Consider the following 11994-nt stretch of genomic DNA (forward strand, 5'->3'; position numbering starts at 1 on the left):
TTTTCTTGTTTCTCCGCATACCCTTTGATGCCTTTATAATCTAAACACTAATCTATCCCTTTATTGAACATATTCTTTGACATGGCATCCACAGCCTTCTGTGGTAGAGAAATTCACAGGTTCACTACTCTGAGTGAAAAAGGATTTCTCATCTCAGACTTATATGGGGGTGGGGGTCAGGGGATTGGTCACACCATAGACTGAGCCTGGCATCTGGTCCTAGACTCCCCAAACAGGACAAACATCCACCCAGCATTTAGTTTGCCCAGCCCTGCTGGAATTTTACGTTTCAATCAAATCCCTCTCATCTGTAGTGAAATGCAAACCCAGTTAAACTAATCTCTCCTCCTAGGGCAGTCCTCCAATCCCTGGTATCACACTAGTTAATCTCTGCACCACTGTTCCCTATGGCAAGTATAATCTTTCTTGTGTAGGGAGACCAAAACTGGAAGCAATCCTCCAGGTTTGGTCTGACCAGGGCCCTGTATAACTGCTCTAAGATATCCCTGTTTCTGAATTCCAATCCTCTTGCAATGAAGGCCAATTTACCATTTGCCTTGCGACTTGCTTGCTGCACATGCACCTTCATTGACTGGTGTACAAAGGGACACAGGTTCCTTTCTACATCCACACTTCCCAATATATTACCATGCAACTCTGATTCTTTGTTTAATGTCTTTCCTTATGTTTCCATTAATGTTTGGGGAATGGGGGGCTACAGATAACTCCTAACATTTTCTGTTCCTTAGTGTTCCTCCTCTCCATCCATACAGAGTCCACATCTTGATTTTCTAAGCCAATGTCTTCCTTGCTATTGCCTTGGTTCACTCCTTTACTAATAATGCTACACCACTTCCTTCCCTTTGTGTCTGTTCTTCCTATATAATGAATATCCCTTGGTCATCCTGCAGCCATGTCTCTATAATCACAACTAACAATAGTTTCTATCTATTTGCGCTGCTAATTCATCTACCTTATTATGAATGCTCCACATATAAGGAACAAAGTCTTTAACTTTTTTTAACCTTCTTCATTATCTTAGCTTTATTTTGGTCAAATTTGTTTTTCACCCTTTCATTTCTACTTTCCACTTTTTGCTGCTCATCTTTCTGTCTATTGTTTGTGTACTTGTTTCTCCCACATCTATCTTTCTCTTCAAACATTCCTTTGACATTCTAATTTAAACCCTGCTGGCCAGCACGAGCAACTCCACCCTGAAAGGAGATAGGTCCTGGTCCTGCTTGTATTAGTCCCACTAACTAGTCCCCATGTCCCAAGAATTTGTATTTTTCCCTCCTGTATCTTTTCTCCAGCCAAGTATTCACCTGGCATAGAACATAGAACAGTACAGCATAGTACAGGCTCTTTGGCCCTTTGTGTTGTGCCGGCCTTTTATCCTACTCTAAGCTCAGACTAAACACATATCTTCCATGCGCCTATTCAAGAGTTGCTTATATGTGCCTTATGTATCTGACTCTACAACCACTGCTGGCAGTGCATTCCACACACCCACCACTCTGTGTAAAGAACCTATCTCTGACATCTCCTGCAATTAAAGATTCCTGCAATTAAAATTATTCCCCTTCATGATAGACATTTCCGCCATGGGAAAAAGTCTCTGGCTACCAGTCAGTCTATGCCTCTTAACATCTTGTACGCCTTTATCAAGTCACCCCTCATCCTTCTTCACTCCAATGGGAAAAGCCCTAGCTCCCTCAAACTTTCTTCATAAGACATGCCCTCCAGTCCAGGCAGCATCCTGGTAAATCTCCTCTGGACCCTCTCTACAGCTTCCACATCTTTCGTATAATGAGGCGACCAGAACTGAACACAATATTCCAAGTGTGATCTAAGCAGGGCTCTATAGAGCTGCAGCATAGCCTCACGGATCTTAAACTCAATCCTCCTGTTAATGAAAGCCAATACACCATATGCCTTCTTAACAATCCCATAAACTTGGGTGGCAACTCAAAGGGATCTTGGAAATGGATCCCAAGATCGCACTGTTCCTCCACACTGCCAAGAATTTTGCTTTTAATCCTTCAAATATGACCTTCCAAAGTGAATGACATCACACTTTTCCAGGTTGAACACCATCCGCCACTTATCAGCCCAGTCCTGCATCCTGTCGATGTCCTATTGCAACCGAAAACAGCCTTCCGCACTATCCACAAAACCACCAACCTTGTGTCATCAGCAAACTTATCTTTCCACTTCCGCATCCAAGTCACTTACAAAAATCACAAAGAGCAGAGGTCCCAGAACTGATCCCTGCGGAACACCACTGGTCACCGAACTCCAGGCTGAATACTACCATCTACCACCACCCTCTGTTTTCCATGGGTTCACCAATTCTGTATCCAGCCAGATTTCCCTGTATCCTTACTTTCTGAATGAGCCTACCATGGGGAACCTTACATCAAACATCAAGCTAAAATCCATGTACATCACATCCACTGCTCTACCTTCATCAATGTGTTTTGTCACATCCTCAAAGACTTCAATAAGGTTTGTGAGGCATGACCTGCCCCTCACAAAGCCATGCTGATTATTCCTAATCAAACTATGGTTTTCCAAGTAATCATAAATTCTGTCACTCAGAATTCTCTGCAATACTTTGCCTACCACTGACTTAAGACTGACTTGTTTATAATTCCCAGGGTTATTCCAATCCCTTTGTTGAACAAGGGAATAACATTTGCCACCCACCAATCATCTGGCACTATTCCAGTGGACAGTGAGGATGCAAAGATCATTGCCAAAGACGCAGTAATCTCTTACCTCGGGTATAGCCTATCTGGCCAGGGGATTTATCCACCCTTATGTTTTTCAAAATTTTCAGCACGTCTTCCTTCCTAACATCAACTTGTTCCAGCATATCAATTGGTCTCATGCTGTCTTCAGAAATGTCAAGGTCCCTCTCAGTAGTGAATACTGAAGCAAAGTATTCATTACGGACTGCCCATAAGTCCTCCAACTCCAGGCACAAGTTCCCTCCATTATCCCTGTTCAGTCTTACCCTCACCTCTAGCCATCCTCTTGTTCCTCACATAAGTGTAGAATACCTTCCGGTTTTCCTTAATCCTACCCACTAAAGCTGATTGAGACGTATAAGATTATGAAAGGACTTGACACTCTGGCAGCAGGAAACATGTTTCCGCTGATGGGTGAGTGCCGAACCAGAGGACACAGCTTAAAAATACGGGGTAGACCATTTAGGACAGAGATGAGGAGAAACTTCTTCACCCAGAGAGTGGTGGCTGTGTGGAATGCTCTGCCCCAGAGGGCAGTGGAGGCCCAGTCTCTGGATTCATTTAAGAAAGAGTTGGATAGAGCTCTCAAAGATAGTGGAATCAAAGGTTATGGAGATAAGGCAGGAACAGGATACTGATTAGGAATGATCAGCCATGATCATATTGAATGGCGGTGCAGGCTCGAAGGGCTGAATGGCCTACTCCTGCACCTATTGTCTATTGTTTTCATGCCCCCTTCTAGGTCCTAAGTCCGTTCTTCAGTTCCTTCATGGCTACCTTGTAACCCTCTAAAGTCCTGTCTGACCCTTGCCTCCTCAGCCGTAAGTAAGCTTCATTCTTCCTCTTGACTAGATGTTCCACATCCCCTATCACCCGAGGATCTTTCAACCTACCATCCTTTCCTTGCCTCAGTGGAACAAACCTGTCCAGCACTATTAGCAAGTGCTTCCTAAACAATCTCCACATTTCTGTTTGCATTTAATTGAGAACGTCTGTTCCAAGTTTAAACACCCCAATTCCTGCCTAATTGCATTGTAATTCCCCCTCCCCCAATTAAATACTTCCCATGTCATCTCCTCATATCCTTCTCCATGAGTATAGTAAAGGTCAGGGAGTTGTGATCACTATCATCGAAATGCTCTCCCAACAAGAGATCTGACACCTGGCATGGTTTGTTGCAAAGCACCAAATCCAATATGGCCTCCCCTCTAATCAGCCATATTGTTTCAGGAGCCCTTCCCGACACACCTGACAAAAACTGCTCCATCCAAACTATTTGAACTAGAGTCATAGAGTCAGAGATGTACAGCATGGAAACAGACCCTTCGGTCCAACCTGTCCATGCTGACCAGATATCCCAACCCAATCTAGTCCCACCTGCCAGCACCTGGCCCATATCCCCCCCAAACCCTTCCTATTCATACACCCATCCAAATGCCTCTTAAATGTTGCAATTGAACTAGCCTCCACCACTTCCTCTAGCAGCTCATTTCATACACGTACCACCCTCTGCGTGAAAAAGTTGCCCCTTAGGTCTCTTTTATATATCTTTCCCCTCTCACCCTAAACCTATGACCTCTAGTTCTGGACTCACCCACCCCAGGGAAAAGACTGTGTCTATTTATCCAATCCATGCCCTTCATGATTTTATAAACCTCTATAAGGTCATCCCTCAGCCTCTGACGCGCCAGGGAAAACAGCCCCAGTCTGTTCAGCCTCTCCCTATAGTTCAAAACCTCCAACCCTGGCAACATCCTTGTAAATCTTTTCTGAATCCTTTCAAGTTTCACAACATCTTTCCGATAGGAAGGAGGCCAGAATTGCATGTAATATTTCAACAGTGGCCTAACCAATGTCCTGTACAGCTGCAGCATGACCTCCCAACCTCTGTACTCAATACTCTGACCAATAAAGGAAAGCATACCAAATGCCTTCTTCATTATCCTATCTACCTGCCACTCCACTTTCAAGGAGCTATGAACCTACACTCCAAGGTCTCTTTGTTAAGTAGATTCAAATCAATATGAGGGAAGTTAAAGTCACCCATGACAACTATCCTGTTACTTTGGCACCTTTCTAAAATCTGCCTCCCATCTGCTCCTCCATGTCTCTGTTGCTATTGGGGGGCCTGCAGAAAACTCCCATAAAGTGACTGCTCCTTTCCTGTTTCTGACTTCCACCCATAGTGACTCTGTAGACAAACCCTCCTCGACGATCTCAAATTTCTGCAGTTGTGATACTCTCCCTGCTTATCAATGCAACTCCTCCACCTCTCTGACCTCTCCACACCACCCCGCCCCCCCCCCCCCCCCCCCATTCCTTTTGAAACTTCTAAACCCTCGAACATTGAACAACCATTCCTGCTCCTGTGATATTCAAGTCTCCGTAATGGCCACAACATCATAGTTCCAAGTACTGATATATACTCTGAGTTCACCATCCTTATTCCTGAGAGCTCTTGCATTAAAATAGATACACTTCGACTCATTGCACCTTTGCCCTATCAAGTGCCTATCTCTCCTCACACACTCACTGCATGCTGTATCTGGCTATTCACTACCTACCCCATCATCTGATCCATAGCTCAGGTTCCCACTGCTCCTGTCAGTCTAGTTTAAACCCTCCCAAAGTGCTCTAGCAAATTGGAGCCCCTCCAGTTCAGGTGCAACCCATCCTTCTTGTACTGATCCCACCTTCCCCAGAAGGTATCCATGATCCACATATGTGAAGCTCTCCCTCCCACACCAGCCCTGCAGCCATGTGTTCACCTGCACTCACTAGCACATGGCACTGGTAACAATCCTGAGATTACTACTCTGCTCATCCTGGCTTCTATATTCTCTTTTCAGGTTCTCCTCCCTGTTCATCCTGGAGCTCAGTTACTAGTGGTGTACCACAAAGATCTGTTTTGGGGCCACTGCAGTTTGCCATTTTTATAAATGACCTAGATGAGGCTGTAGAAGGATGGGTTAGTAAATTTGCGGATGAAGCTAAGGTCGGTAGAGTTGTGGATACTGTGGAAGGATCTTGCAGGTGACATAGATAAACTGCAGAGCTGGACTTAGAGGTGGCAAATGAAGTTTAATGTGGGAAAGTGTGAGGCGATTCATTTTGGAAGGAGTAACAGGAATACAGAGTACAGGGCTAATGGTAAGATTTCTGGTAATGTGGATGAGCAGAGAGAGCTCGGTGTCCATGCACATAGATCCCTGAAAGTTGCCACCCAGGTTGATAGGGGTGTTAAGGCGGCAAATGGTGTGTTAGCTATTATTGCTAGAGGCATTGACTTTTGGAGCCACGAGATTATAAGGCAGCTGTACAAAACTCCAGAGCGGCCACACTTGAGTATTGTGTACAGTACTGATCGCCACATTATAGGAAGGATGTGGAAGCATTGGAAAGGGTGCAGAGGAGATTAACCAGGATATCGCCTAGTATGGAGGGAAGGTGTTACGAGGAAAGGCTGAGAAATTTGAGGCTGTTTTCATTTGAGAAGAAGGTTGAGTGGTGACTTAATAGAGACATACAAGATGATCAGAGTTATAGAGTTAGAGATGTACAGCCTGGAAACAGACCCTTCGGTGCAACCCGTCCATGCCAACCAGATATCCCAACCCAATCTAGTCCCACCTAACAGCAGCAGGTCCATATCCCTCTAAACCCTTCCTATTCATATACCCATTCAGATGTCTTTTAAATGTTGCAATTGTACCAGCTTCCACCACATCCTCTGGCAGCCCATTCCACACATGCATCACCTTCTGCATGAAAATGTTGCCCCTTAGGTCTCTTTTATAGCTTTCCCCTCTCACCCTAAACTTATGCCCACCTCAGGGAAAAGACTTTGCCTTATCCATGCCCCTCATAATTTTATAAACCTCTATAAGGTCAACTCTCAGCCTCCGCCGTGCCAGGGAAAACAATCCCAGCCTGTTCAGCCTCACCCTATAGTACAAATCCTCCAACTCTGGCAACATCCTTGTAAATCTTTTCTGAATCCTTTCAAGTTTCACAATATCCTTCTGATAGGAAGGACACCAGAATTGCATGCAATATTCCAAAATTGGCCGAACCGATGTCCTGTACAGCCGCAGCATGACCTCCCAACCCCTGTACTCAATACTCTGACCAAGAAAGGAAAGCATACCAAACGCCTTCTTCACTATCCTATCTACCTGCAACTCCACTTTCAAGGAGCTATGAGCCTGCACTCCAAGGTCTCTTTGTTCAGGTAGTACTCCCGAGGACCTTACCGTTGGTGTATAAGTCCTGCTAAGATTTACTTTCCCAAAATGCTGCACCTTGCATTTATCTAAATTAAACTCCATCTGCCACTTCTCAGTCTATTTGCCCATCTGATCAAGATCCCGTTGTAATCAGAGGTAACTTTCTTCGCCTCCAATTTTGGTGTCATCTGCAAACTTATTAACTATACCTTTTAAGCTCGCATCCAAATCTTTTATATAAATGACGAAAAGTAGAGGACCCAGCAACGACCCTTGTAGCACTCCACTGGTCATAGGCCTCCAGTTTGAAAAACAACCCTCCACCACCACCCTCTGTCTTCTACCTTTGAGCCAGTTCTGTATCAAAATGGCTAGTTCTCCCTGTATTCCATGAGATCTAACCTTGCTGACCAGTCTCCCATGGGGACCCTTGTCAAACGCCTTACTAGATAGGGTGGATAGCGAAAGCCTTTATCCTCGGATGGTAAAGGCTAGCATGAGAGAACATAGCTTTAAACTGAGGGGTGATAAGTGCAGGACAGATGTCAGACAGAGGTTCTTTACTCAGAGAGTAGTAAGGGTGAGGAACACCCTACCTACAACAGTAGTAGACGTGCCAAATTTAAGGGCATTTAAATGGTCATTGGATAAACATATCTAATGGAATAGTGCAGTTTAGATGGGCTTCAGATTGGTTTCACACATTGGCGCAACATTGAGGGCCAAAGGGCCTGTACTGCACTGTAATGTTCTATGTTACTCCCTTTCCCTACCTATGTCATTGGTACCAATGTGTATCATGACTTCTGGCTGCTCTCCCTCCCCATTAAGAATCCCGTAGACTTGATCCAAGACATCTCTGACCCTGGCACCCGGGAGGCAACATACCATCCAGGGGTCATGCTCGCAACCACAGAATCTCCTGTCTGTTCCTCTCATGATTGAATCTCCTTTCACTATTGCTTTCCTATTCGCTCCCTTCCCTTCTGAGCCACAGAGCCAGGTTCAGTGCCGGAAACCTGGCCACTACGGCTCTCCCCTGTTAGGTCACCCACCCCAACAGCTTCCAAAACAGTATACGGATGAACCTCAAAATTATCTGAACAAGATCGCAAGGTCCCAATGCTTGGCTAAAAAGTGTTATCTGACTTTCGACTATCCAAACATTTGATTATCTGAACACAACACTCCCTGCTGTGTCGTTTGGATAATTGAGGTTCCTCTGTACTTAATATTGAAGTGAGTGGCCACGGGGGTCTGCACTGTCTGCCTAATCCCTTTCCCTCTCCTGATGGCATATCCTGTTATTTTCACTCACTCTAGCACATGGCACTGACAACAAACCTGAGATTACCACCTTTGAGGTCCTTTTCTTTTCAAACTTACACCCTACCTCCTAATATTAAGTCCTAATTTAAACTAAACTATTTCCAGAAGATTCTAGAACCAGAGGACATATCCAAGAATGAGACCAGTCAGGAAAGATGTTCGAAAGCACGTCCCCATGCAAAGAGTGGTGGAGGTTTGAAACTCTCCTCAAAATGTTAGTTGATGCTAATACAATTGTTAAATTTAAATGTGAGATAGACCAAAAATAAAGCAAGGGAATATGGGCCCAAGGCAGGGTTATGGAGTTTGATTACAGGTCAACCATTATTGAATAGCGATGCTGGCTCGACTGGCAGACTGTTCCTATGTTCCTCATTTTAAGACCAATGGCGCACATACTTAAACCACTCCCAGTTAATATCCCCGCGAGTTAAATCACATGGGTAATTGTATAATGTGATGACAAATGCCTGCTGCTTCTGCGTAACTCGGGAGTTGTGTAACAATAAAATCTTAAAATGACATCAGTTAAAGAAGAGAAAGCCCTGCTCCAATCCTTGACCCCTGAATCCCGGCGTGAGTTAGGACTCACCTATGGAAACGGCTACGAGACCGTGAGAGGCCGGGGAGTGTGTACCGATCAGATCCTCAGCCATCCGCGGCTGCAGATAAAAGCTGAAAAGAGGGTCGACGAGTCAGAATTCACCGTATTTGTTGACGGAATTAGGTTTAGCGTATGCCCCCCCCCCCCCCCCAAAGTTACACAATAGCCTATTGACAATTGACACCCTTAAGAAAAATAATTTCCGTGAACACCCATTTCCAAACGAAACCTAAGTCATCGATCAGTATCTAAATTTACAACGAATCAACGTGTTTCGAACCTGAGAGACACTGAGTTCCACTCACCACAGGATAGCCCAGATGCCTGTTACCACACTGTGAACCATTGAGGTGCAGATGTTTCTCCACTTCCAGGTGTTCCTCAGGGCAGATTCTGGAATCGGGAGATATGCCACACCTCGACTGATCAGTCTGAAACCCCCAAAAGAGAGCCCTACAATTAAAACCCCGGGATTCCACCCCGTGGTCATATTTCATACACGGTGCACACCGAAGGAAGATACAGATTGTCCCAACTAAAATAAAAAAATGGACAATGTTATTGTTTTGACATGACTTGCTTGAAGTTGCTTCCAGTGCGACAGCGGCAGAGTCTGTGCAAGTCCTTTCCCCAGGGCTCCAAGTGTGATTATGAGAAGACCTCAGCTTCCACCAACCTTCCGAAGAACTCACCAACAAAGTAGTCTCCGTTCGCGGCGTGCGCACATTGGGCGGGATCGGGAGCTCTGAGGAAAGCTCACTGTTTGTTTCCCACCCACAAGTTATGTGTAACCCTCACACAAAACAGGGATTACATGTAGCTGGCACCAGGCGACTACTTTTGCCGCGAAGCATCAATCATCTTGACATTCTGAGACAGTGACAACAACAAAACCAGACAAGGAAATCAATGGTTCACCATTACACCCACATACACTGGTTTTTCATTTCAAATTGTTGCCTACCCGTTGGTCTACACTGTATCCGCATTTTTGTACCGCTAAGTCCTCCCCTTAGCAATGGGGATCCTCCCAATTGTTTGAGACAAATAATAGTCCCGCCTGGTGCCTCAGAGTTTCCCCACTCGCCGTTAACCAGCAGTATATCCCTTTCGACTGAACTTTCCAAAATTGCTGTTCTTGTTGAATCTTACACTGACACCTGGTGACAACCAGGAGTTAGTATTTTTTTTTGGTTCTACTGTACTTAAAACTGCTACTTCCAATTTATGTTGCAATTTTTAGAATTTAACGAAACATTCGTGACGGATGAGTTAACAGGCAGACTCACGGAGTGGAGAAATGAGCTTACATTCGAATATGCGGTAACACAGCAAGACGAGACTCCATTTAGATTGTAGGAGCAAATAACTGCAGATGCTGGAATGTGCGCTGAAAACAAAAAAAAATGCTGGCGATCACAGCGAGTCAGGCAGCATCCACTTAGAGAAGGCAAGCTACCGTTGCAAGTCGAGGTGACTCTTCATCAGAATTAGATTGGCCTGTTAATGATTTCAATTATACCAACTCTAAGATTACTGGGACTCCACACAAACTCAATAGGTCCACAAAACTATGCCCATGCTACAGTTCTTCTACTGACTATCCTTTACATTCTTCTGTATCTATATTCATTTAAGGCATTAAATATGTGAATATAAAATACCATTTGGTTTGATCAGGAGATATTTAGTAGGTGACATGGAGGACGCAGGTTTTGCCACCACTGATTTGGTGACCATGGAAGAGGATGAGGGAGGAGGCAAGTAACACAGTTCTCCTATTCTGAGGAAAGTAGCTCACTTCCACCTTCTCAAGGGCAATTAGAGATGGGCAGTAAATACTGGCCAATACCTGTTTAGCCATACTACTAATATAAATAAAATAAAATAAAAAATAAAATAAAATAAAAGGGTGCTGCACGCAGCGGTCCCCTGCAATCGTGGATTGCGGTGGTTCACGGACTCCCAGCCCAACTGCTTGTTCTGTGGTGCTGTGGAGTCCGTGGACCACATGTACGCTTGGTACGAGTTCAGGATGGATGGGGATATGGGCACATACCTAGCAGCTAGAGTGGTTGACCTTCTGTGCATAAAAAAAGTATTAAACTGTAATTTCTGTTTACTAGCGGTTATCAGGCCCAATCAAACATAGTTAGTGAAAGAAAGATAAGAAAGAGTGCAGTTCACTGGCCACCCGGGTGTTTTCCTGACTTCCTGGTGGTGGAATTTGAATAAAGATTCGTGCACTTTGTGTCTTTCACTGTGTCTCACACCTGCACACACACACCATGGGTGCTGGGGATAAAATAAGCACTACCGCACTTAGGTGGTAGTGTGGGGGTTAAATTTAAAAAAAAATAGAAAAAAAAAGAAATTAAGAAAAAGAAAAATAAAGAATAAACAAGAGATGCCCCTCTTCCGCGGTTACGTAAAAAAAAAGAGAAAAAAATATATAAATAAAATAAAATAAAAAATAAAATAAAATAAAAGGGTGCTGCACGCAGCGGTCCCCTGCAATCGTAGATTGCGGTGGTTCACGGACTCCCAGCCCAACTGCTTGTTCGGTGGCACTGTGGAGTCCGTGGACCACATGTATATTGGGTGTGGGCATTTGCACTCCCTTTTTGATTTTCTTAAAAACCACCTCCTCTGCTTTTGGTTGCACTTCAGTCCCATGCTCCTGATCTTCGGGCACCCAGTACAGAGGAGGGAGAGCAGGTCTGAAGACCTCCTCATGGGGGTCTGCTACTGGGCCTGGCCAAACTGGCCATAAACAGGTCCAGGCAGCAGGCCGCGGAGGGGGTCGTTAGGGTCGACTGCCTGCCCCTCTTCCACGATTACGTTAGAGCCAGGTGTCCTTGGAGAAGGAGCACACGGTGTCCACCAACACCCTGGCGTTGTTCAGGGAGAGGTGGGCACTGCAGGGAGTGGAGTGCATTATTTCCCCCTCCAAATCTATTTTGATTTAATCCCTGCCCTCCCCTTCACTGTTTGATCACACAGCATTGCCCTTTTGCGAAGGGCACTGCTTGTCACTGGCCACTCAGGTGTTTTCCTATCTTCCTGGTGGTGGAAATTGAAT

At 44.9% G+C, this 11994-nt stretch overlaps 1 protein-coding gene across 1 annotated transcript in view; it reads right to left on the bottom strand.

Annotated features, from left to right (window-relative positions):
- tlcd2 (TLC domain containing 2) overlaps nt 1–9875 on the bottom strand; it is a 56179-nt gene extending 46304 nt beyond the window's left edge. The window contains exons 1-2 of the mRNA XM_043718515.1: nt 9218–9875; nt 8901–8983 (exon numbers count right to left, since the gene is read on the bottom strand). Coding sequence (XP_043574450.1) covers nt 8901–8983; nt 9218–9402 — 268 coding nt within the window. The 5' untranslated portion in view covers nt 9403–9875. The remainder of the gene's footprint in view (nt 1–8900; nt 8984–9217) is intronic.
- Nucleotides 9876–11994: the final 2119 nt, after the last annotated feature.

This window comes from Chiloscyllium plagiosum, chromosome 28, assembly GCF_004010195.1.
Source record: "Chiloscyllium plagiosum isolate BGI_BamShark_2017 chromosome 28, ASM401019v2, whole genome shotgun sequence".
Taxonomy (NCBI): Eukaryota; Metazoa; Chordata; class Chondrichthyes; order Orectolobiformes; family Hemiscylliidae; genus Chiloscyllium; species Chiloscyllium plagiosum.